The 26,926-nt window shown below is 45.4% G+C and overlaps 1 protein-coding gene across 1 annotated transcript in view; it reads right to left on the reverse strand.

Annotated features, from left to right (window-relative positions):
• mst1rb (macrophage stimulating 1 receptor b) overlaps window positions 1–26,926 on the reverse strand; it is a 131,462-nt gene that overhangs the window by 28,645 nt on the left and 75,891 nt on the right. The window contains exons 7-11 of the mRNA XM_078543199.1: window positions 16,714–16,852; window positions 12,661–12,797; window positions 8,935–9,105; window positions 7,279–7,372; window positions 3,581–3,799 (exon numbers count right to left, since the gene is read on the reverse strand). Coding sequence (XP_078399325.1) covers window positions 3,581–3,799; window positions 7,279–7,372; window positions 8,935–9,105; window positions 12,661–12,797; window positions 16,714–16,852 — 760 coding nt within the window. The remainder of the gene's footprint in view (window positions 1–3,580; window positions 3,800–7,278; window positions 7,373–8,934; window positions 9,106–12,660; window positions 12,798–16,713; window positions 16,853–26,926) is intronic.

A 26,926-nucleotide genomic window follows, 5' to 3' on the forward strand; every position in this document is an offset into this window, starting at 1 on the left:
AAATTAGAGTTAGACCATTCAGGGGTAATGTCAGGAAGCACATGTCTTTTCTTTTTATAAGTAATTGTATAAATACAAGTTATACAAATTTTAAAACATTTTAACATTCTTTAGTACCTGGTTAATCGGTTCAAAATGGGTCCTGAAGGCTACAGTCAGTGTTTTTTCACACAGTTCACTCAGGAAATCTGAGTTGCTATGGCAACGTGCACTTTTACATCCATGTTGTAGACTGGGGCTATGAATAGCGATGGTGGTAGCTCCAACGTTCCTTCCATCACATGGCTGGAGAGGAATCTCCCCCACCCTGGCATGCGTTGAAAGGATTTGCAGGTCGAAACGCAACCTGCTCGGCCGCGTTATGAATGCGCCTCCCTTGGTCATCGAGCCCTGGGGTGAGGCTCAAACCCAGAACTCCTGGCCCAGGGGCAGGGATGCTGCCCACGGCAGCACAAGGGCTCCCATTGGAAGCATTGCTTTACAAAAAGGGTAAGGGAACTCTGCAACTCTCTCCCAATACGCTGTCGAGGCTGGGGGGGGTAGGGGGGTCAATTGGAAATTTCAAACTAAGGTTGATAGATTTTAGTTTAGACAAGGATTTTGAGAAATACGGAATCCAGGTGGGGGTGGCAATAAGATACGGATCAGCCATGGTCTAATTGAATGATGGAACAGGTTTGATGGGTTGAATGACCTGAACCTATTCCTATATTTTTCTCTATGCACCCAGTAGACTGCGAGTACTGTGAGGGACAGTGGATTAGATCGCAGGCTTTAATCCTTGAATGACTAAAGTGGGAATCCAATCTAAATAGTCAGGGTCGTGAAAGTCGCCTCCCAACTTGAAAGGGGTTTTGTGATACTTGCAACCCAGGTTCAAATAGATGTGAGCTCAGCACCAATTGATAAATTCATCCAAGAGAGACAACAAATAAGGTTACTGTGAGGCGTGTGTGTGTGAATATAGGTGTGAGCGTGAGTCTGAGCGTGAATTTGTGTGTGTGTGTGTGTGAAAATGGGTGAGTGTGAGTGAGAATCTGAGTGTGAGTGTGTGTGACTATGGGTGAGTGTGAGCGTGAGTCTGAGCGTGAATGTGTGTGTGTGTGTGTGTGTGTGAATATGGGTGAGCGTGAGTGAGAATCTGAGTGTGAGTGAGTGTGAACATGGGTGCGTGTGAGTGAGAATCTGAGTGTGAGTATGTGTGAATATGGGTGAGTGTGAGTGAGAATCTGAGTGTGTGAGTGGGCAGAAATTTTAGGTTGGCGTGCGGGCACGCACCCGACCCGATCGGACGCGACATCGCGTGAGGTGATGTCGGGCGAGCGTCCCGATGTCATCCCACACTCGGGTGATATTTCAGTCGGCGGGCATGTGCAAAAGTTGGAAGTGCGCCCACCAACAATTAAGGGGCCAATTAGTGCAATTAAAGTTGTAACTGACTCCGATTTCTCATGGTCCATCCAACCTTACGGTTGGCAGATGGGCAAACTGGCCAGGCGGACTTTGCATTTTTCATGAAACCTCATCCAAGGGCACGATGAGGTTTCCTTCCTTAAATATTAAAAAAAAATGTTTGGACAGAATTTTTATCATGTATATGTTCAGGTGACTTATTGTGATGCGTGGGCATTTTTTTTTCTGGATTTTAAAAACTTTATTTATTGGTTTTATAGTCTTCAGCTCCATGAGGCAGCTCTCTGCCTTCAACGAGCTTTCACTCAGCGCCCGCCCTCCTCCCGCCCCCTCACCCGGGTAGCGCTGAGCATTTCAGCGCACACTTCATGCTGGCTGGCCTTTAATTGGCCGGCCAGAGTGAAATTGCAGTCGGGGGGCCAATGGCGGTTGGCGGGCTGTTCCCCAGCCAATCCCAGGCCCGCCAGCCTAAAGATCCTGCCCAGTGTGTGTGAATGTGAGAGTGAGAGTGTGTGTGAGAGAGAGAGAGAGAGGGAGAGAAAGAAAGGGAGGATGCCAGGGCAAAAGAAGGAGAGGGAAAGAAGGGAGAAAAGTAAGTCATGCTGTTGCAGCCATGTCGTTCTTTGGAGGCTAGAGTTAATTGGGAAAAAGCAGAATGAGCTTCGCGTCTGCACCAAGACTTGGAACATTTGAGTGCATAGAAAGCAACTACAAGCTGTTGTTGAATGGCTGTGTTTATTTGTGCTGCAACTCTTGGAGGAGCACTACCTGCACGTGCACAGTGCCTGAGTGGCAACTGGCTGCATTAAAACAAACAAGCTGGCTTGATTGTGGAATACCTCACTCCAATCTTTGGCATCTCGCACAAAAATTCAACAAAAGGTGTAAGCTTGTGGTCACCAACTTGATCGCACGGGCCGACTAATAATTCTGTTAAAAACAAAAAGCTAAAAGCTACTGCGGATGCTGGAAATCCAAAACAAAATAAAAACAGAATTACCTGGAAAAACTCAGCAAGTCTGGCAGCATCGGCGGAGAAGAATAATTCTGTGTTGTTTTCTCAGTGCAACATTCTATCCCCAGCTGGCTTACCACAATACTCTAACACTGCAGCCATGGAACACCCTCAGGCTACCAGTGCCAGTCTCGTTCGACTGGTGCAAATCGAGCGCAGCAGCCCTGGGGTTCCAGATACAAGTTCCAGTAGAGAGGTGACCTCCCAGTGCAGCTCCAGCAACGTCACCACTGAGGCCATGTTCTGGGTGATGCATAAGCAAGCAGCCCAGGTAACCCCATGCTTGGTTTATACACCAGTATCTACCCACGTAACACGTTGGTCAGGATTTTTTCCAGGTCGGGTGGGCTCAGCGGGACCGGGTGGAGGCGGTCACCGCCCGCGATCGGCTCCGCGCCGCCATTTTAAGCGGGAGGGCCAATTAAGGCCCGCCCAGCGTAAGACGTGAGTGGTAGCGCTCTGAGCCACCTGTGCGGGTGGGGGGGGGAGGAGGGAGAGTCGGGGTTAGCGCTTTCTCGCGCGTGTGCCCGAAAGCACGCTTCAATCGCGCCTCAGGAGAGATTGAAGCAGTTTTGAAATAAATAAATAAACAGAATTAAAATTTCATTAAACATGTGCCTGTGTCACATGCGATGGGACATGTTTTTACATTTCAGGAAAATTTTCCATTCGATTTGTAAAAAGCTTTAGGGAAACCGCATCCCGCTCGTGGAAGAGGTTTGCTAAAAAACGTAAAGGTCGCTTGCCGTTAAGTTGGACGGGTAGCGTAAAATTGAAATTAATTAGCTCCTTAGTGGCCTTAATCGGCCTTTTAATTATCGGCGGGCGCACAGCCAACTCCGGCGCCCGCCCGCTGAACAAAACATGGCGAGACAGCACGATGACGCATGCCCGACGCCATCGTGCGTCATTTCACGCGCCGGACTGTCGGGCCCGCCCCCGAAACGCCGACCGAAAAATCCTGGCCAATGTTTCTTGTTGCGTTTCTCGGTCACGTCCTGATTACACGCGGCCATAAATTTCTAAATCAAGCTTTTTTTCCTCAGAAACTATCCCAAGAGCACAGATTTTCAGTTTAATTTGCAGAACTCAACACACAAATAATTTTAATACTTTCTCGTGAAAGGTGAGGAGCTACAATGGTCAACTCACATGGAGCTCAATCTCATCTTCATGCTTCGTTAACTTGTATATGTTCCCCTCATCATCGTCAAATGGATGAACCACGTAGTCCTGCATGTATTCAATCTCAAACGCCTTTAGGTTCTGCACGCTGTCCATAATCACAGTCAGCTTCCCTTCTGCTTCATCATCATCAATCGAAGGAGTTTGACAGATCATTGTCGCGGCAGAGTCCGGCTGTTCACACGACTGCAGTCAAGAGGAAGGGTATTTAGGGCATTGCGAATGTTAACGCGGTTAGCTGGTTCACACAGGAATTTAGAAGAAGGCAAAGAGACACTGGCTGAGGGAAACGGCAAGCGGGTGGGTTTTTCCAGCAGCGGGAACCGCCGCGGAAAATTCGAAGAGCGGCCAAAAGTAACATTTTCGGTCCTGCCTCCAACGATGCCCGCCACTGGCGGAACCGGAAAATCCCAGGCAAGGGCTCCGAATGGGGGCTGCGGAAGAGAAAGCAGAGTGGCTTCCGCTTCTTAAAAGCTCCGTGGGGGTTATGTCAGAGGTTGCGTGGCACCTGCAAGAAGGTGGGGCTGAAAGGCTGTCGAAACATTTTGCTAGTTCCTGGAAAATTTGGTCCGCCTCTGACGCTGTTAAGATTAGGACGTCTCAGCTGGGTTAGATGGCCCTGGGGTACAGCGAACGAGGTGACAGGTATTGGGCATCATCTCCTCTTGGATTTAATGCCATCGGGAATTTATTTTGTTTGCCCAATCAGAAAATCGGCCCGTCCTTAAATAGCTGGGGTCCTTCCATAGTGGCAGTAAAGCAGGAAATTCACCAGGTAAATCATGAATTTGTTGTTCATGAGGAGAGACAATATAAGACAAATGGTATAATTCTGAAGGGAATGCGGGAACAGAGGAACCGGGGGATATATGTGATCAAATCGTTGAAGGTGGCAGAGGAGGTTGAGAAAGCGTTTTATAAAGCATACAGAATCCTGAGCTTTGCCAATAGAATGCTAAAACAATTCTCTGCCCTATAGAATCATTGAATCATAGAACAGCTACAGCGCAGAAGAAAGCCGTTCGGCCCATCTTGCCCGTGCCAGCTTTCTGTATGTGCAGTTCACCTAGTTCCACTTTCCTGCCCTTTCCCTGTAACACTGCAAATCGTTTTCTCTGCAGGTAATTATCCAAATCCTTTTTGAAAGCCACGATTGAACCTGCCTCCACCACAACTCTCAGACAGTGCATTCCAGGTCATAAACACTCACTGCGTGAAAGGGTTTTTCCCCACGCCGCTATTACTTCTTCAGCCAATCACCTTAAATCGGTGTCCCTTGGTTCTCAATCCCTCTGCCAGTGGAAAACATTTCTCCCTATCTACTCTGTCCAAACCCATGATTTTAAACACTTCTTTCACAATCTCCTCTCAACCTTATCTTCTCAATGGAGAACGGCCTCTACATCTCCAATCTATCCACATAACTCATCCCAGGGACACTCTCATGATTTTTTTCTGCAGCCTCTTTAATGCCTTCACATCACCTATAGAGCTGGACACAATACTCTAGTTCAGGCTGAACCAGTGTTTTGCACAGGTTTATCATGACTTGATTGTTTTAGTGCTCTATTCCCCTATTGACAAAGCTCAGGATTCTGTACGCTTTATTAATTGTTTTCTCAACCTGCTCTTCCACCTTCAACGATTTGATCACACATATGCCCCGGGGTTCCTCTGTTCCTGCACTCCCTTCAGAATTTGTCTTACATTGTCTCTCCCCATTCCTTCTACCAAAATGAATCACTTCACACTTCTCTGCATTAAATTTCACCTGCCACTTGTCCACCCATTCCACCAACCTGTCTGTGCCCTCTTGAAGTTTATCACTACAGCAAGTCCTTGCTCAACATTGTAGTTGCATTCCTGAAAAGTGCAACTTTAAGTGGAACGACTTTAAACATGTCAGGTTTCTCCATTACAACCAATGTAAAGGTTGTAGTTATGTATTGCAGGATCTTTCCCGTCAGAAAAAAGCGTCAAAACATTAAACCCTGTAAGTTGAACTACTGTACGTTCCTAAATTCCTATATTCGTAAATGAAATAACTTTTAAAATATGATTTTAAAAAAGGGAAGAAACATCCTAATTCTTTCTACTTAGCTCTTGCCCACTGACTCTCTCCCACTTGTTGTTTCGCAGCCCGTCCCTCCCAATCGCCGCTTCCCTTCTGAACTCTTCCGCCCACCCCCTTCTCTCTTGAACCCTCACTATGCACAAGGACTCAGGAGAGGGCCAGGAGAAGGAGGAAGTGAGCAAGGGAGCGAGGAGGAGATTGAGGCAGGGAACTGGCGAGCGGGAGGGTGTGTGAAAGAGAAGGAGAGTCTCAGGGAGAGGGAGAGAGTCTCAGCCAGCAGGAGAGAGTCTCCAGGAGGGGGAACGAGGGTCAGGGAGCGGAAGAGGCTGATCCAAAATGCTACGGATGGGGTCACAGAAGCTCTGGCAGCCCCAGTGCAAAATGACGCTAAAGCGAAAGTCCCGACACTAAGCGCGCATACCAGCCCTATTACGTGCTTAACACTGTACGAGGCAACTTAAAACAGGGACTTACTGTTTACCTCCCCACTGCTCACAATACTTCCAAATTTTGTGTCATCCGCAAATTTTAAATTGTGCCCTGTATACCCAAGTCTAGGCCATTTATGTATCAAGGAAAGTGGGGGTCCATGGAGGACCCCACTATATACCTTCCTCCAGTCCAAAATACAGGTGTTCACCACTACTCTCTGTTTCTTGTCACGCAGCCAATTTTGTATCCATGCTGTTACTGTCCCTTTTACTCCGTGGGCTCTAACATTGCTGACAAGCCTGTTTCTTGTTTCGCAGCCCGACCCTCCCAATCGCACTTTATCAAATGCTTTTTTGGAAACCCATGTATACCACATCAACCTCCCCTGTTACCTAGTCAAAAGGTCCAAGCAAGCTTATTAAACACAATTTGCCCTCAGCAATTAAATGCTGGCTTTCCTTAATTAATCTACATTTATCCAAGTGACTGCTAATTTTGTCCCAAATTATTGTTTCAGGAAGCTTTCTTGCTGCTGAGGTTAAACTGACAGGCCTGTTGTAGCTGAGCTTATCCTTACACCCTTGCCTGAACAAGGGTGTACCTTTCGCAATTCTCCACTCTTCGTGCACCACCCCTGTGTCTGTGAGGATTGGACGGTTAAGGCCACAGCAATTTCTACCCTTACTTCGCTCATTATCCTTGGATACATATCATCCAATCCCACTGGATCAATTTTACATGCAGCCAACCTACCTAATGGTGGTGGCGCGTTACAGTTCACTCAGGGAGTCTGAGTTGCTGTGGCAACATGCTACAGTCTGGAGCTATGGATAGTGATTGGAAAGGCTCCAACGTTCTTTCCATCACCTGGCAGACCAGGAGTCTCTCCCACTCTTAGCGCCTGCCATTGGTCAGTTTTGGAAGGGAGGTCACATGATGAATGCGCCTTCCTTGACCATCAAGTCCTGGAGTGAGACTCAAACCTGGAGCTTCTGATTCAGAGGCGAGACACTACCCACTGCAGCGCGAGACCTCCAGCCTAACTAATACCTCCTCTGCACATCATTAATTTTTTTAATCAATTTTTAGCAGTCTTAAGGGGAAGAGATGGGGAGGAGGGACAGAATAAAGGTGAAATATTTCTAATCTAAAAACCTACCTTTTCAAATGTTTTGTTTTTGTCGTCAGTAAATACTAGTTTTGGTTGATAGACAGAGTTTAGATTGGTCCCACTTATTGTGATGTTGAGGCCTCTGTGGAAAACAGTAGCATTTTGTTGTTAGGAAGCCCAGCGGATTAAATGGTGATTAGATTCGAAATACATGCACGAAAGAGAGAGGGAGAGACACGCATGCTTACGCACACATGCACAAGCACACTCACGCACACTCAGCACACACTCAGCAGGAGGCCGACAAATGTTTTTTTTTCTTCCTCGGGATGTAATCAACAGTCAGTCACGAGCATGAAGAGAAGATCATTATCTGGTACAGTGTGAAATTCTTCACCTTGAGAAATGCTCCAACAGAAACCCAAATGTAAACAGTTACTGCATTGACGGGTGTGTATGTGCAGTGACTTGAAAGAGAACTTCAGGCTTCTCCACATAGTCTCCTTGCAGGAGCCAAGGAAGCGGATAGCAAAAGAGGAAGGATATTAATCTGTAACCATTTTCCCTGCTATAAATGGCCATTTCCTTGGAGAAGCCAGTGCCATAGGAATGTAGGAACAGGAGGAGGCCATTTAGCCCCTCAAGACTAATCTGCCATTCAATATGATCATGATTGATCTGCGATCAAACTCCAGACACCTGCCATTATCCCACATCCCTTAATACGTTTGGCTAACAAAAATCTATCAACCTCAATTTTAAAATTAACAATTGTCCCATCATCAACTATAGAAGTGTTTTCTAAGTTCACCCCTGAAAAGTCTCGGTCTAATTTTAGACAATGCCCCCTCGACCTAGACTCCCCAGCAAGTGAAAATAGTTTCTTTCTACTTAGCCTATCAGTTTCATTGACAGTTTATTAGCTTGTAAGAGCTTTATTTCTTTTAAAGTCCATTCCAAAGGCTTTCCGTTGCTATTACATGGCTCCTGAGGTCTGTACACAGTGGATGCTGGGTGAGGGGATACATGGGGGCATGGAGGGGACACAGGGGGTATGAGGGACATGAGAGTATGAGGGAGCCTGGAGGGGGCACGGGGGTTGGATGGGGAGTTGAACGGGGTGAGGGGTGAGGGCTAGGGGGCAGAAGAACGATGTGGAGGGCTGAGCTGATAGCCGGGATTTTCTGGCCCTGCTGTGGTGGAACCCACCACGGGGAATGCAGCGAGCCGGCCAAAAGTCCATTGACTTTCCCCATGGCGGGTGGGGCAGGAAAATCCCGCTTGATGTCCCAGAGAACCCAAAGCAGGGAGCCACCTAAGCATCCACCCACCCACCCACGTCCACGGCTCCCTCACACCTGCCTAAAGGGGACAGCAGACCCAAGCCTCGCCTGCCTACTTCTCTAGGAGACGAAAATATGGCGGGAACGGTAGGAGGTGGCCCGAGCCGTGTTTCCCAATCCTGAGGTGAAAATCCAGCCCCCTCTTCACTCCAATAAGGTCATTCTGGAGCCAAGACAGGTGGATGGAGCTAAAAAACAGAGCAGTCATAATCTAACTGAATGGTGAAACAGGGGCTGAGTGGCCTACTCAAGTAATTTTTCATGCACTTCTTCCAACACTAACAACAGCAGGCAACCTTTTGTTACCTCATTGCCTCACTGAGCCACTTGCACAAAACTCGGCTGAATGGTTGTGGCTTACCTTTTAATGCTGCAGCTTGGGTAGATGCTATTGATGATGGGATTCTTTCGGTACTGGAACTTGAAGTTGCCCTCAGTTGCTACCTTTGCAGAGTCTATCACCACAACAGGAGGTTCTTCCTTCAACAGGTCCATTTTTTGAGTTATGCATTGTATATAAGTATTATTTTTGCTGGTGGATGAAAGCACAAAAAATAGGACGAGAAACGTAGCTCATTTGTTAAAACAACATATGTTTGTTTCAGTACTTCCGGCCATTCAACAACAGAAAAAAAAAAATCAATAGTAAATCTTTTTCTCCAGATGTTACAATGCAGGAAATGTTACAGATATCATTCAACTCATGGGATGTTCATGGGAAGTTTACCCTTTATCTTCATAAACCCTCCGCTTTCGTTCTTTCTGGAATCCAGAACTCTATTTCCAATTGGTCGCAGTCAATTTGAAATGTAAAAATGGAGATTTGAAAGATTTTTTGTTAGGCTTACATTACCAAGGTGGAGTTAAGATAATGATCAGCCATGATGTAACTGAATGGGAGCGGAACAGGTCAAGGGGTTGAATGGCCTCCTCCTGTTCCCATCCATGTCTGCTCAAGTAATTTTTCATGGACACCTTCCAACACTAAGAGCAAAGTCTTTTTCTGATCAAGGAGGAGTTCCTGCATTCCTGGTTTCTTGGTGACATAATAAGGAAGATGATCAGATAACATGCACGCATGTGTATGCTAAAACAAACTGGTGCATTTTTGAATTGATCAAGGTTAGATAGGCCAAAAAGCAATCTTGGCTTAAGTAAACCATAATTAACTATGGTATAAAGCTTCCAATAATCAGCCTTGACAGTCTCACTGGGAAGATGATTCACAGCTTTATGATGTGGTAATAAGCTTTTTATTTTTAGATCTCTTTTGTCAGTGGCTCAATGTTTATTTACATACAATAAAGAGCTGCAAATTGCATATAGCTTATTTTATTGATATTTTAAAGTTGTGGTTAATTTGGCACCTTTATAGGGCTGTAGCAACAGCATTGTTGAAGAGAATAACGAACTTTTTTAAGCAGTTTCACACATGCCATTGTTACTATAAGGTTCATTGGTTCCATACAGTGTGTATACTGGGTTCATGGGCATAGAAGTGCCATGTGTTGGCAAGGAGGGTATGAGGGACTAAGGAAGCTTGATTGGGGGTCATGAGCTGGCATGGAGGGTATGAGAGGCCATTGACAGGGTGGGTAGGAGGCGTGAGGTGGCATGAAGGGGGCATGGGTAAAAACTTTTGAAGTTATCTTTCAAAAGGTTGTTAAATCCAGGCTATCACAGACAGCTCCTCTGAAGAGCTGGTAACCATGAGTCATAGAGAAACTGGTCTGACACCACAAACATTGTGGGGGCGAGGAGATGCTTACCCCTGCATTGGAGCCAGCCAGGTCAGAACTACAGGGTTGTTACATGCACCACTATCTCATGCCAGTGAAAATTGGGGGTGCCGGAAATGGGGGCAGGAATCTCAGAATCAGGCCCCACCCACCATTTTTAAAGACTGCAATCCCCATGGCTCCGTGAAGATCCTTGTTTGTAAATAGGTGAGTGCACTGTAGTGGTAGAATCTCATCTGACTATATCTAAACCATAAGTGATTTCAAAAGTTACACTTTTTACAGGTAAATCTACACTAAGTCATTTGATAATGGTGGAGGAAGGGCGCGTGCAGCTTTCCCCCCACTCTGTCAGCTGCTTCTGCATGATCCCAGAGTCAAGGAGGGTCCAAGATATCTGGATAGCCTGGGGCTCCAGCGGATGACTGGTACAGGGTGTTTTGCTACTTTTGCCATTGTCATCCAAGGGTTGAGAATCATGCCTCATACCGCGATGTGACTGTGGGGCAAGGCAAGGAGGCAGGGCCCAAAAGCTACCTCAGCCAGTGCAGGGATTGAAGCCATGCTATTGGCATCATTCTGCATCATACTCTTAGCCAACTGAGCTAACCAATATTGTTATCTCATCCACCCATTTTGAAACACTTAAGTAAAAAAAAATATATAAAGATTTTACATTGAAAGATTAGAGATGGGGAAAGTAAGATCGGCTGACTCAGTGAGTAATGAACCAGCCCAGGCAACCTTTTGTATCCAAAGAGAAAAAATGCCCAAAATAAAAACCATCGGGAGGCACAAGACGGCATTTCTAAAGCAAATACTTGGCAAATTGTCAAGTGTCTATAATAAAAATACATATATCGAATTCATGGATCGATAGATAAAGAAATCAAAATTAAGAATCACATAACTCTGAATTATTGCGTACCTTGACTATAATTTTGCCAGTAAAATCATCTTTAAAACAATCATCTTTTACTTGAGATGTGCAGAATTAAGATGGTTTTTTTGGCTATTGATTCACATGATTTTAAAAACAGCTTCTAATAACACATTCAGAATAATTTGTCATCTCAGCGATATTAGAGGCAATAATGACTGCAACCCTAAATCCTGCTCCTCCAATCAAAAGCATTTTCTGTAATCATGGTGCAGCTATACCATGATGAAAATCTGAAATAATAACAGAAAATGCTGGAAAAACTCAACAGGTCTGGCAGCATCTGTGGAGAGAGAAACAGAATTAACATTTCGAGTCCGTATGACTCTTCTTCAGAGCCGGAGTACATTCTGTGCCCTTGCCACCCTCAGTGCTTCCTCCAAGTGATGTTCAACATGGAGGAGCACTGATTCATCAGCTGAGGGGGGTACGTGGTAATCAGCAGGAGGTTTCCTTGCCCATGTTTGACCTGGTGCCATGAGACTTCATGGGGGTCCAGAGTTGATGTCCCGATTGTATACCACTGTCCTGCCACCTCTGCTGGGTCTGCCCTGCCAGTGATGGTGGTGTCTGGGATATTATTCCATGAGGATGACCATGTCAGACTGTGAAACATGTCTCTCCACTAGCCCCCCAGATGTTAGTAAGGAGAAGGTTAGTAAGGGTCGACAGGGCTGAGCTTGCCATTGTTGTTTCTGGTGCCTAGGTCAGGTGGTCCGTCCAGTTTTTGATACAACTGAGTGGCTTGCCATTTCAGAGTCAAACACATTCCTTCCCTAAGGGACATTAGTGAACAAGATGGGTTTTTTTTTAAACAACAATTGAAAATGGTTTCATGGTCACCATTCAACTTTTAATTCCAGATTTTTATTGAATTCAAATTCCACCATCTGCCATGGTGGGATTCGAACCCAGGTCCCCAGAGGATTACCCTGAGTCTCTGGATTACTAACACAGTCACATCACAACTGCGCCACCATCTACAGTAGCTCTGCTTAAGGTGAGATCAGTAAAGTTTAAGGAGGGGCTCTAAACCAATGCTGCTGCCTGTGTTTGTCTCATCTCCTGTTCATCAATCCCTACCACCCCTGAACCAACCTGAGAACCTGTTGACGCCTGAGATGGGCAATAGGGTGCTGGGTTTGATAGGCAAGCTGAATCAGTACGTGTTATTGGTTAGGTGCTAACCACAAATTGTTAAGTGCTTGTGCTCCTGCAGACTGCTATAGTGCAGAAAATTAGAAAGTTTTATGCTGGGTGCAAGACCGAGACTGCAGTCCAAATTCAGCGCAGCAACTGTCCCCTTTAAAAACTGACATCTTTAACCATTTGGAAGCAGGTTATCTGTTCTGAAGCCAAGGATTTGTATAACCCCACTATACAGTTTTTCTCCATCCTAATCTCTTACCTCTTTATGATGCAATCTTTCCCACCAATTGTCACTTTCTGGTTATTGCCAGCTGTTAGGTGTCTCCCCAGGAAAGTGACTGACGTGCCACCATCTTGAGGGCCATATGTTGGAGTCACATGAGTTATGACAGGTTTCTACAAAAAAAAAAGTTACATTGGTTCAAACCCTAACACTTGCAGAAATTACAAACCGCTCCAACCTCCGAGTATACTAGAGCCACTGGCACAAGAGAGTGCACAGCTTGCAAAGAGGCAGTGCCAGAGAGAGACAGGAACAATCCCAATGATTTGTACAGAACTACATGATTCCAGCAGAGGGAACTGGAATGAAAGTGCAATTGGCTTCACAGCCATTGACTGGAGGAAAATACAGGGATAGAAAGAGAGTAGATCTCCCACTTTTGATCAGCACTCAGTGACTGGAAAGCACTGGGAATGAGAGTAGACAAGATTGAGTATGGCTATAGCGCATTCCCAGCTTCTGACACTAGCCTTATACCAAGGGATAGCCACTTGAGGTCAGGTATTGGAAGGTGAGCAGAAGCACCTGAAGATTCTGTCTTTTCTCATGTGAGACCATAGCAGCAATTAGGTGAACCAAAACCAACAGGCCAAGATTCCAGTTTTGTCTATTCGCAGGATAATGCATTAACTCGGTCACCCACCTACATGATCCTGCAACAATAAATTCTCCCATTAGGCCACAGAGGAGGGGTAGCCATGACGGCTTGTGGAGGGGCAGCTTGAGGGAGCAACTATTTCTGTTAACGTTAAGGCTGCAGCCGTGTGAGGCCTAAGCCCTGGGATTTCCTCTCCAAACCTCTTTGCCTCTTCAATTCTCTCTCTTCCTTTAAGACTCTGCTTAAAACCTTCCTCCTTGACCAAGTGCTTGGTCACTTACCCAAATGTCTCCTTTAGTTTTGTGCCAATTTTTTGTCACATTGCACTCCTGTGAAGCACCTTGAGATGCTTTGCTGGGCTAAAGGGACCATAGGGGCTAAAGGCAATTTGGGTTGTCTTTGCATTGGTTAATGCAGACTTTACGACTGGGTCTCACCTACTGGTGATGTATTTGTCACTTGGAGCCAGGTCCATCGGACAGTCTGTGGCTCAGATGAAAGCACAGGCAGCCGGGTGCCTTACCAGATGGAGTGTTGGCCCTTGGAGTGCAACTGGGAGGTCACCTCCAGGCAGCTCCAATGTTCCCCAAAGTCTCTGAGGACTTGGAAAACCCCAGTCGGCCTCCAACAATTGGCCTTAATAAGCCTTTATTGAGCAAAATTGGTTACCCGCTGCTTACAGAGCTACAGTCTTGCCGCCCCACCCACCCACCCTGGCTATTCCTCCTTTGGGAAAAGAGCCCAGCAACCAGGCTGGAGCCGGGGAACCGGAAGGCGGCCAGCAGCGTGGAATTCCGTGCCCACCTCCATCGGGGTCCACAAACTCAGCCCTCTATCTCTAATTTCCTCTGATAATTAGCATCCACTTCATTTTCCCTTCCTCCCTTCGGAGGGCCTGGATGTGGTTTTCTTCACTTGGAAGAACATCGTAGAGATGCCACTGGTACACTCTGGCTCCAAAAGCCCGGATTGCTTCACCCAAATTTGGCTGAAACGATTTGTAACACAGCAGGCAAAGAGCTGCTGGAAAAGGAGGTCAGGGAGCACAGTATTATTTCATGGCTATAAAATGAAGATTGCGTCATTGAACCATGATTCACTGCACAACTGTGACGTAACATATAACATTGCAAAAGACGAGGAAATTAAAAAGGGAAAACAACAAAACCTCAAAATGGGAATTAAGCTGTTGCAATGTTTTTCCGGCATTTTCTGTTCCTTTGACATTTCATGCGCCAGTGGCTAAGGCACATAAAGAGAAGACTTCCTTATCAAATATATGGACAGGATTTTACATCCCGTGGGTGGACGCACGCCCGACCCAATTGGGTGTAAAATAGTGCACAATGACCTCCGGCGACCTTATCGCAAATTCGCGCAATATTTCGGTCGGCGGGCGCGCACAAGAGTCAGCAGCGCGCCCGGCGGCAATTAAGAGGCCTATTAAGGCCCTTAATCAATTCATTGAAAGTTATTTTAATTCTGCTTATGTTGTTGTGAGTTAGACCCATGTCGAGACATTTTTTTTCTGATTTTAAAGGACTTCATTTTTGATTTTAAAATTGTTCATCTCCCTGAGGCAGCTTCTTGCCTTCAGGGCGGTTTCAGTGCGCTCCCCCCTCCAACACATGCACAGACTTTTGCCCCCCCGCCCTCCTCCCACCCCCATCCTGGCCGTGCGGAGATTCTCAGCGCCCCTTTCACACCGGCTGGCCATTAATTGCGCTGAAATCGCGGTCGGGGGCCGACCCCAGCTGCTCCCGGGCATGCATGTCACGCCCACCCATCGCCCTAAAAATCCTGCCCTAGACATGTGATTTACATGTTACATCTGACAACACTTTTGTTTCCAGAATTGTCAAAGATTGAGGAAGAGTTAGGGGTGTAAGTTACAATAAGATTGGGACAGATCGCAAACCTTCTTGTTTTATTCGTTCATGGGGTGCGGGCATTGCTGGCTAACCCAGCATTTATTGCCCATCCCTAATTGCCCTTGAGAAGGTGGTGGTGAGCTGCCTTCTTGAACCCCTGCAGTCCATGTGGTGTAGGTACACCCACAGTGCTGTCAGGGAGGGAGTTCCAGGATTTTGACCCAGCGACAGTGAAGGAACGGTGATATATTTCCAAGTCAGGATGCTGAGTGGCTTGGAGGGGAACTTGCAGGTGGTGCTCCCATGTGTCTGCTACCCTTGTCCTTCTAGATGACAGTGGTCATGGGTTTGGAAGGTGCTGTCTAAGGAGCTTTGGTGAGTTCCTACAGCACATCTTGTAGATGGTACATACTGCTGTCACCCTGCGTCGGTGGTGGAGGCAGTGAATGTTTGTGGATGGAGGGCGTCAATCAAGCAGGCTACTTTTTCCTGGATGGTGTTGAGCTCCTTGAGTGTTGTTGGAGCTGCACTCATCATGGCAAGTGGAGAATATTCCATCACACTCCTGACTTGTGCCTTGTAGATGGCGGACAGACTTTGGGAAGTCAGGAGGTGAGTTACTCGTCGCACGATTCCTAGCCTCTGACCTGCTCTTGTAGCCATAGTATTTATATGGCTAGTCTGGTTCAGTTTCTGGTCAATGGTAACCCCCAGGATGTTGATAGTGGGGGATTCAGCAATGGGGGATTGAATGTCAAGGGGCAATGGTTAGATTCTCTCTTGTTAGAGATAGTCATTGCCTGGCACTTGTGTGGTGCAAACGTTACTTGCCACTTGTCAGCCCAAGCATCAATATTGTCCAGGTCTTGCTGCATTTGGACATGGACTGCTTCAGTATCTGAGGAGCCGTGAATGGTGCTGGACATTGTGCAATCATCAGCGAACATCCCCACTTCTGACCTAATGATGGAAGGAAGGACATTGATGAAGCAGCTGAAGATGGTTGGGCCGAGGACACTACCCTGCGGAACTCCTGCAGTGATGTCCTGGAGCTGAGATGACTGACCTCCAACAGCCACAACCATCTTCCTTTGTGCTAGGTATGACTCCAACCAGTGGAGAGTTTTCCCCAATTCCCATTGACTCCAGTTTTGCTAGGGGCTCCTTGAAGCCACACTTGGTCAACTGGTGCCTTGATGTCAAGGGCAGTCACTCTCACCTCATCTATTTAACCAAATGGGGGTGTGCAGATGTTTCCGCTAAAATGGCTGCATTTTTCAACCCAGTTGAGTGAGGCTGGCTGAGAGTAAGAGGTAAGAGCTGCTTACATCTTGCTCTGGCCCAGTTCTTCTTCCATCGCTATAGATGCTTTCGGGGGACTTAACTCACAATATAAACGGGTCAAATTCCAGTGCAGTAGAAGCCCCAGAGAAATGAAGAATAGCTTTTACATGTGGTGGTTCTGCGACCTAAAGGGAGCACCTTAACAACCAAATATAGCACTGAGAACACACATGTGGGAGAAAATATAAATTATTGGTGATGCTGCAGGAATCTCACCACAAATTCAAATCCTCTAAGGGAGGCGGATCCACTGATGGAGAATTCCCCATTATGATTCTTCTCTTGAATAGTGATCTTGATCGCTGTTGAAGTGACAGGCTGAGGTTTTCCAGTGACTTGCAACTTACACAACAACCTGCCAGGGGTAAAAAAAAACAATGTTTTTCTTCTATCTTAATGTAAAATTAGGCATTCATTTCATTCCAAACAGACAGGGCTCTCTCCGACATGTTCACCCTCTTTCAACAGGTTTCAGAATGCCTGTGTTCAAACAAAGAGCAAAGCTGCCTGTCGTGTTTTTGTCATAATATAAAGGTGACGTGGTATGTCGCAATCTGCTGCCACCGCTTCTGTCGAAGACCTTGATGTGGACCTCAAGGGATCTCTCTCTACGCTGTCTATGCTAAGTAAGATATTGAGGCTGGTCGAACACAATTACATGAAGATTATTTCTAGCAACAACTATATACAGCTCCGCACAGGCCTACATGTAGCCTGGGTCTTAATAATTACCTAGGCTGATTACTTGACTATATGCCTGACTCATAAGATGTACATAGAGTCTTGCTGATACAGGGTCACAGGCAATAGTGAGCATTGAATATGGAGGCTGTACTTTTATACTCCAGCCTCACACACGGTGACGTCACAGTGATGTCACCATGTAGCTTCTTAAAGGCACGTGTCACTGTCTGCATTGGCATGCATACAATATCACAACAAAAGGCACCAATCACTCAGAAGGGATTGCGCAAACATGTGTTCATCTATTGAGACTAGGCACATAGGAATATTTATACAGAGGTATTAAGGTTGAAGACACTTGTAGCTGAGCTGTGTGTGTGTGTGCCCTGCGGAATGCAAAAGCTAAACTAAAACTGGATTGCATGACACACTTCCTTCCTAGTGATGTCATGCGGCAATCCCTTAAAAGCATATTACAACACTGCTCATCCCCACCCTGTCAATGACTCAGATAGTTAAAGCTACAACTAGCTGAGCCATACCGATCAGATAGGATCTCAATTCAAACTGCGTGGAGTTGGCTGAGCTGAGGTTGTGGTAGGGGCAAGTGTGCGTGAAAGCAGAAGTGCATCTGCATCACATGAGGATGATGGTCAGGGTTAGCAGTGATGTCACCCTAATTACTGAACTTGGCAATGGTTATTGAGGCTTGCAAGTGAAGAGTACCAGGTGCCCATGGAACCATACCCCAGTGAAAAGTTAACACTTTAGGAAGAGGAAAGGAGAGAAAAGAATGAAAGAAGAAAACAAGGCTTGAATTAACCTCAGGATGTCCCAAACCGCCTTGCAGCCAATTAATTACCCTTGATGTATAGTTACATGTAACATAGGAAATGTGTCAGTGAATTTCTGTATGACAAGCTCCCACAAACAGTAATATGACAGCAACCAAATAATTTGTTTTTGGTACAAAAACAGAAAACGCTGGAAAAACTCAGTGGATCTAAAAGCTTCGGTGGAGAGAAAAAAAGAGTTAATGCTCTGAGTCTTTATAACTCTTCTTCAGAGCTCTGAAGAAGAATCATACAGACTCAAAACGTTAACTCTGTTTTTTCTCTTCTCCACAGACACTGTTAGACCTGCTGAGTTTTTCTAGCATTTTCTGTTTTTGTTTCAGATTTCCAGCATCCGCAGTATTTTGCTTTTATTTAGCTTTTTAGCATTTGTTTTTGGTGATGTTGATTTGAGGAAGAAAACTGGCAGAAAAAAAACTAAAGAACAAACAAGAGTAAAATAAATAAGGTGGACAAGTGCCAATGAGCTTTTGTCATCGAGGAAGAGTATCATCGCAATGATGTTTTTAGAGCTCACTTTTTTGGAGAAATTCAGTTTAATCGTTACCCACACTCCAAGAAATACCAGAGATTTTGGGCAGGATGTTGCCCTTTGGGTCAGGATCCAAACATTGGGGTCAATGGGGTCACAACACCACTCCGTGTGGGAACCAGTCACCTGGCAGTGATTTTCCCTGAATTGGCCAATTAGTGGCCAGGGGCTGGGGTTGACATCCAACTAAGGACAACGGGCAGGCTCTTGAAGCTGGAGGGCCAATAGGAGGTCCTTAAGCATGAAAGGTGAGGGAGAGAGAGGGCGTCTCCATTTCGAGGCACTTTCTCTCCAACTAGTTAAACCTTTAAAAGTAAAAACGCCCTCAGCATCAGAGCCACCAATGTGGAAGGGGAACTGAGGCCAGGAAGGCAGGAGGTCCTCGAAGCCTGCCTGAAGCACTGACTCCCCAGTCTGCCATTGGGAGGCCACCACCAGGCAGTTGGCCTAGTCCACCTCGGAGGGCCTGCAGGCCCACTGAAAAATTCCAGCCAGCCTCTGACATTAGGCCTTAATAGCCTTTAATTATCGTTGATTGGCTGCCCACTGCTTGCGGGCATACAGCCCTGCCATGCCCCATCCAGCCTCTGGGAAAATGGTTCGGGAGTGAGATAGAGCAGACAAGTCGGCATGCCAGCCGGCGCTAATTTTCATGCCCTGCTGCCCCCAAACCCGCCCACATATGGGGCTGAAATCCTGTCCTTTAGGTCAGAAAGGTGCTCATATTGTGCTCCATCTCTTAAGGTCAATGGCAGGCTCTGTCAGTAAGCATCTCCAAAAAGCAAAAATGCAGCACACAGCCCTCTCATTCTTGAAGCAAATACAGCATCACTTCAGCAGAACTTGCAACTGCATTGGAAATTTTGTGAAGTCAAGTGTTACACTGCTTTAGCAACCTGTAGTAAGCTCATGATCTCTTCTGGCCATACGTAGTATCATTGCCGTTGACCTACATGACATCGACTGCACCTCAAAAGTAATTCATTACAAGTTGCTTTGAGACATTTCTGAGTTACAAATTAATAAACTATAAAAATGTAAGACTTTTCCTTCTTTACCATTAGTACGGTGTGCTCAGTAAACTTTTTAAATTATTTTACGATCATGAAGCATTTAATACTGATGAAGTCCTCAACTGTACGACAGTTGAAACTCAGCCCACTGACAATCCACTCTCAGAATCCTAACAGGTAGTGAGAGGCGGTTGTGCTGGAGGCAATTTCTGTAAAATTCAACAAAAGATCATCACCTATTTTTAAACAGATTGCAACGCAACAGGAGTGTTGTCATACGAACAATTAGTGCAGGATACAACAGAACTACGGAACAGTGTGTTGCTCTGGCAGGTAGTGTGGTAATGATTTACAGTAGAATTTTCCTCTTAAAATTTTGTCTCCAATCTTAGGAATGTCGTAACAGGAATAGGCCATTCAGCCCATCAAGCCTGTTCCACCATTTGAACACACGAACACACAAATTAGAAGCAGAAGTTGGCCACTCAGCCCCTCGAGCCTGCTCCACCATTCAATAAGATCATGGCTGATCTGAATGTGACCTCAACCCCACATGCCTGCCTAACCCCAATAACCTTTCGCCCCTTTGTTAATCAAAAAGCTATCTAGCTCTGCCTTAAAAATATTCAAAGACTCTGCTTCCACCGCCTTTTGAGGAAGAGATCTCCAAAGACTCCAAACCCTCTGAGAGAAAAAAATTTCTCCTTATCTCTGTCTTAAATGAGTGACCCCCTTATTTTCAAACAGTTAGATGCTGGATGATCTGCATTTTAACTCTTGTCCAATTCACTTCCCTTAACAAAAATCTACCAATCTCAGTTTTGCCATTTTCTATTGAGCCTCAGGCTCAATAGCTTTCTAAGAGAGAACTATAGGTTTGAATAATCCAGAGCACACACCAGCTTGTAGTATGGAGAGGTGGGCATGCTATCTATGCCACTTAGGAGACATGTAAGTGCATCCAAGTGATGACAATCTTTCTGACTTTTTCCTCACCCTATGAAAATTGCCCAGCTTCTACTTAAAGGCTTTCTCCTCATGTCACGGTGAAGTTGAGAGCCCAGCAGGGAAAGGAAACCGAACTTTATTGCCTGGGCATCTTGCGCTAAACTATTTTTTTCCTTCCTGAAATGGGTAGATTTTCTTCAGGTGAAACATTTTAGATGAAGTTGATTCTCATCGAGGTAAAGTATACAGGAGAATAGAATGTATTAACCAAATATTTTTGCCAATTCAGTGCGAGCAGGCATGTTCAAGCATGCTTTACTAGTGTGGTAAAATGCTGATCCCACCTGAACCTCTCACAGCAAAAAAAAATGCCCTAAAAATCCACTCTATTGCTCACACTAAAAATAAGCTAAGATCAGGTTCATAGGTCTCAAGCCTCATTTTAAAATTCTATCTTTCTTGACCTCTCAAATTTTGTGCCAAATCTCAGTACCCCTAATCCAGGATAAAAAAAAGCAGCATGGAGTTATCCAACATATCATTATGTTTTGAACCTGGTCAGGAATTTAGGAGGAGGGAGGAGCTAAGAATTAGGTGCAATATAGCTTTATAGGTATCTTGAATTGTCATAGATGCATTTTGGGCTTTTTAACTGTAGGCCTATTTCGATGTTCAGTGTATCAGACAGCCGCCATATAAAAGGTTCTCGCTCACTACAACCTGGTATGTGTATTTACATGTCCAATGTCTGACTAATTTGTAGTCAACATTTACTGCTCATCTCCAATTGCCCTTGGGAAGGTGGTGATGAGCCGCCTTCTGCTGTTGATACACCCACAATGCTGTTAGGGGGGCAATTCTAAGGTTTTGACCCAGCGAAGATGAAGAAACAGCGATATATTTCCAAGACAGGATGGGGTTTGGCATGGAAGGAAACTTGGAGATGATCATGATCCCGTAACCCATTGCTGCCCCTTTCCTTCAAGGTCAGTAATGCTCAAACCTTTTTGGTTAAAACACAGAATCTTTTTGCCTTATCTACATCGTGCTGATGATTTCAAACAGACCAGGAACAGGCAGGCTGAGGAATACTTTGCAAAATTTGACTGGGGGAAGGAAACAACAGCATGTCTTCTAAACTCAATCATGGATAGGAACAAAACCGTCAAGGTGCTTCATGTTTGAATAGAATGACCTTGTCCTCCCTCAGATAACTGTCATAAAAGTTCCCATGGCACATATTTAAGGAAGAGCAAGGGAGTGCTCCCTGGCATCCTGGCTAATATTGATCCATCAAAGATCATAAAACTCCAACACTTGACCCGATATTGGGGGTGAATTTCCACAGAATGTTCTCCTACAGGCGCGACATATCTTTAATGGAAGAGTCAGGTATCAGCTGCATTGACATTATGTTTCTAGGTTTTCCCATGGGTTTTCCACCAAAGTTATGCCTCACCATCTGGAGGATCTTCATGAAAATTAAACCCACTGGGATGGGCTGCGTTTTCCAACTCGCCAACTGCCTATTTTTCACCTGAAGCAGATGGCAAATGACAAGTCTTTGCAAATCACTCACCCCTTTAAAGGCCACGATCTGCCTGATGCAATTTTGATGTGGGCCTATCAAGGAGCGAGCAACCATTCACCTGAAACAGGTTGGAGGCTTAAATATGCAAATTACTTTCCATTTTCAGGTAGAAATGGGCAGCTTGGATCATGCATGGCCATTTATACCAGGTGATTTTTTTTTATTATTTAATGGGATGTGGGCATCAATGGTAAGGTCAGCATTTATTGCCTATCCCTAATTGGCTTGCTCAGCCATTTCAGAGGGCAGTCAGCCACATTGTGTGGGTGTGGAGTCACATGTAGGCCAGGCCAGGTAAGGTTAGCAGATTTCCTTCCCTAAACAGCATTAGCAAATCAGATGGGTTTTTACAATGATTGATGATAGTTGTCATGGTCACCATTACTGTAATTAGCTTGATATTCCAGATTTATTAATTAAATCTAAGCTGGCATGGTGAGGTATGAACCCATGCCCCCAGGCCATTAGCCTATCTCCGGATTACTAGTCCAGTGACATTACCGCTATGCCGCTGTCTTCCTTTAGTGAAAGTAACCGCTGCTCCTTAAAAGGACCTCTGCAGATCGCTCAAAAAATGCTTTTTTTTAAAGGTCTAAGAGAAGCAGGCCTCAAGTGGCCTAGGCTGCAAACCTGCAAGAACAGGTGGGCAGAGTTTCCACTCTATCATCTTCATACTCATTTTGTTTGTTACTTCAAAATACTCCTTAAATGTTTATATTTTAAACTAGGAGATATTTCTGTAAATCAGCCTTGTTTTAACTCCTTTTTTTGTTGTTTTTACATGTATTATGACAGGAAAAAACCCAATACCATAAAACAAAAGAACTTGCATTTATATAGCAACTTTCACAGCCTCGACCGTCAAAGTGCTTTTGCAGTGTAGTCACTGTTTTAATATAGGGAGCAAAGAAGCCAATTTAAGCACAACACGCTCCCGCCATCAGCAATGTGATCATTATTAGATAAACTGTTTCAGTGGTGCTGTTTGAGGGATAAATATTGGCCAGGACACAAGGGAGAAATCCCCTGTTCTTCTTCAAAATGTGCCAAGGGATCTTATGCGTCCGTCCGAGAGGGTAAGCAGAAGCTCAGAAGACAATTTAGCATCTCACCCAGAGAATGGCACCTCTGAGAGTGCAGCACTTCCTCAGAACTGCATTGACGTGTCAGCCTAGATTATGTGCTCAAGGTGTACGTTGTAGTGCATTATAGGCAAAGAGTTTTATTTGTCAGTCTAGCTGCTATGTATCACACGTAGAAAAACCCTACACAAACACGATGTTAAAGTTATCACCTTTCTTTATCATTCAGCCAATGAATTAACTAATATAAAACAGGGAGTGAATCAGCTCTGTGCAAATAAAAACACATGATCATTGAGACCTATTAAACATTTGGGACACATTTATGAATTGACCAGTAATCAGTGGCTCTGACCTATAGATGAATACTACACCATTGTACTAGCCCCAAAAATAACACAAAAGCCGTGCAAAAACCACACTCAGGATTACCAAACTTTTCACACTGCTTTTCTAATGTACAACAGATGGCATAAGAGTGCCTGTGAAATCACTGCAACCACAACACAGAGCAGTCAAAGGCAGTCCAACTTCAGTGCGAACTTGTTTAGTTTCTCACCGTTCCTGTCACAGGCATTAAAGAGTCTGCTACCCTTACTCTTGAGAAAACCCCAATCCTGTCCCTCCACGCCACAGAAAATGGAAGAAAGTTGTTGGAACTGCAAAAAAAGGCAAGTGAAAAAAGAGAAGAGGGCAAAAGAGGGAGAAATGGGGGAGCGAAGAGAGAGAGAGAGAGAAAAGTGAGGGAAAGGGGGGGATATGAAAAGTAGAGAAACGGAGAGAGATGAGTCCACACAGAGTGCAGCAGTTCAAGAAGACAGCTCACCACCACCTTCTCAAGGGTGATTAGGAATAAACAATAAACACTGGCCCAGTCAGTGATGACCACATCCCATGAATGATTTTTTTTTTTTTAAAAAAGAGCGAGAAGTGAGGGGACAGCCAGCAACACTCAGAAAAGTGAGGGAGTAGAGCGAGAGAGGCACATATAAAACAAAGGAGAAAGAATAATGTAAAAGTGGAGGAAGGGAGGGAAAAAATAAAGTAGAAGATGGACGCAATAAAACAGAAGTGTGGAAAAAGACAAGAAACAGGGTGTTCGTGAGAGAGAGAGAGACAGCACTGAAGGGAAGAGAAACGGAAGTGCAGTAAAGGTGGCAAGTAAAAACAGATAGGACGAAGAGAAGGGGAAAACCAGAAGTGCAGTGGGAGATTGAAGACAGAAGGTCTGACAGAAAGAAATGACGGACGAGCACAGAAGTGGCGGAGGAGACTGAGAGTGGCAGGGTTGAAGGAATGGAGTGAGGCAAAAGCAAGGAGCGGGAGAGAGACGAAAGAGAAAAAGGGAAAATAAGCAATGAAATGATCAATGAAAAAAAAAAGAGTTCAAGAAAAAAGAGATACATTTTACGCCCTTGTCACTGCCCTCGGCTACAAGGGTGTGAGAAGCTGATTTTTTTTTTTGAAGAGCTTCGTACAAAGGAGTTCGAAATAAGTGAATCAGATAAATCAGTTCAAACTTGTAGTCAAGCGTGAGGATTTGCTTGACTGAGCCTTGCGTGTTGGTGAGTGGGCGAAGCTCCAACATCCCAATCATCGTTTTGTTGCTTGTTGTCTCAGTGTATGAAATAAGCACATTTAGCAAATGTCAGTGAGTGCATAAGGAACGCGTTAGCAACTTTACTATTAACAGTGAACTGAGGAGATCTTTCCCCACCCATTTTAAATATAAATTAACTGTTTACTTTACCTGATTAGACATGGGCCAGAATTTTATGTCCCGTGAGCGGGCGCGTGCCCCACCCGTCTGGCCGCAAAATAGCGCGGAGATGATGTCGGGTGAGCGCCCTGACGCCCATTGCACACTATCTCGCTCAGCGGGCGCGCACAGCAGTCGGAATCGCGCCCGCTGACCATTAAACAGGTAATTAAGCCCATTAAGGGAGCAATTGAAAGCGATTTTTCGCGGCCCGTCCAGTTTTTACGGTTGGCGGACGGACTAATCGGCCAGGCGGCCTTTACATTTTTGCTCAAACCTCGATCTAGGGCGGGGATGAAATCTCCGCGGGGAAATAAAATGCAAAGAGATATCTGGGGACTGGTTTTTTATTTGACGTATGCTTTCAGGTGCTTGGTTGTGCTGCATGGACATATTTTGCAGTATTTTTTGTTGTTTTAGTTCATTCTGTGGAGGTCTGCAGCTCCCTGAGGCAGCGGTCTGCCTTCAGGGGGGTCAGTGGAAGTGCTCACCAGCACCTGCCCTCTTCCCACCCCCACCGGCAGTGCTGAGCCTTTCTCAGTGCATGTTTCACGCTGGCTGGCCGATAATTAGCCAGACGGTGTGAAATCGTGGTCAGAGGTCAACTGCAGTCGGGGGCCGGTTTCCCATCTGCTCCAGGGCCCTCCGATCACACGAGGGAATCACCTGACGAGCGGAGATCTCAGTCCACGTGATATCTACGGTGACAGATTACTTAGGTGAAGTGACCAACTCTTTATGGGCTCAACTGAACACTTTTTTGCCTCCCCTTTTCCCCACATCGACTGATGACCTCCCCCACTGTGTGGAGCTGAACCATTTCTCTCCTAGGCTAGGGAGGGGAAGAAAGACAAGTTTATAGGATGTCAATTCCTGTTGCTCCACGTGTTTGTACACAAATAGTACAGCACAGAAACAGGCCATTCAGCCCAACTGGTCCATGCTAGCTTTTATGCTCGACGTGGGTTTATTCTTTACATGGACCTTCTCGTCCAATCCCTTTTTGTCTCACCCCGTGCCCAATTCCCTCCTCCCATGTACTTGCCTAGCTTCCCCTGAAATGCTAATATGTTACCTGCCTTAGCAATTCCTCAGTGGTACACAGCTCCACAGTCTAACCTTTCTCTGGGTAATGATGTTGCTCCTGAATTCCCGACCGGATTTATTAGAGACTATATTATATTTATGGCCTCTGGGTTTTGGTCTCCTCCACAAGTGGAAATATCTACATCAGTCGATGGCATTCTAATGCCCGCCATCCGTGCCTGACAGACAATCGCCTGTCAAGCACTCACTTCTGACTACTTATATAAAGGGCAGGCGATAGAACTGTACCCTGGCATGAGCTTACCACAGGATTAGACCATGTACCACCTGAGGCACTGATGAATCTTAATGCAAGTTTTAAAATAGAATTAACTACACATTTATACACTTGAAAGTATAAACTACAAGACTGTAAGCCAGTGCTGTAATGCATGGGAGGCGCACTGTGTCATATGAATCATTCAATTAAGTAATTAACTTGTAAGATTTCTCTGTAGCCACACTCCAGTATATGAACAGCAAACTTCACAAATGCTTTACAGTCACTTACTAAAAACAAGACTATTTCAAAATTGATTGGCACGTGTAAGTAAAAGGTTATACAGATCCCGAAAGCTCTTTGCAAATAGGTACAGTGACAGCCTTCATGAGAGCTGTGCTTGACTTGCTCTATGCATTTTTAAGGAGACATGTAATTGGATCAAAAGTGACACCCGACCTACCTGGTCAATTATTTCCTGTGGGAAAGTTCTCTGGCGGCAGACACCTTGAGCCGGATTTTTCCAGTTCGAGGTTGGAATCAAGAGTCAGGACCAATCCCGGCCTGCATTCCCACCTCTGTTGTCAGCCTTCCGGGAGCCCAGAAGGCAGTGCTCTTATTTCTCAGTTTTCACTGTTTTATTTCCTTCTGCGAGGTGGG

The sequence above is a fragment of the Cetorhinus maximus genome, chromosome 6 (assembly GCF_964194155.1).
Source record: "Cetorhinus maximus chromosome 6, sCetMax3.hap1.1, whole genome shotgun sequence".
Lineage (NCBI taxonomy): Eukaryota > Metazoa > Chordata > Chondrichthyes > Lamniformes > Cetorhinidae > Cetorhinus > Cetorhinus maximus.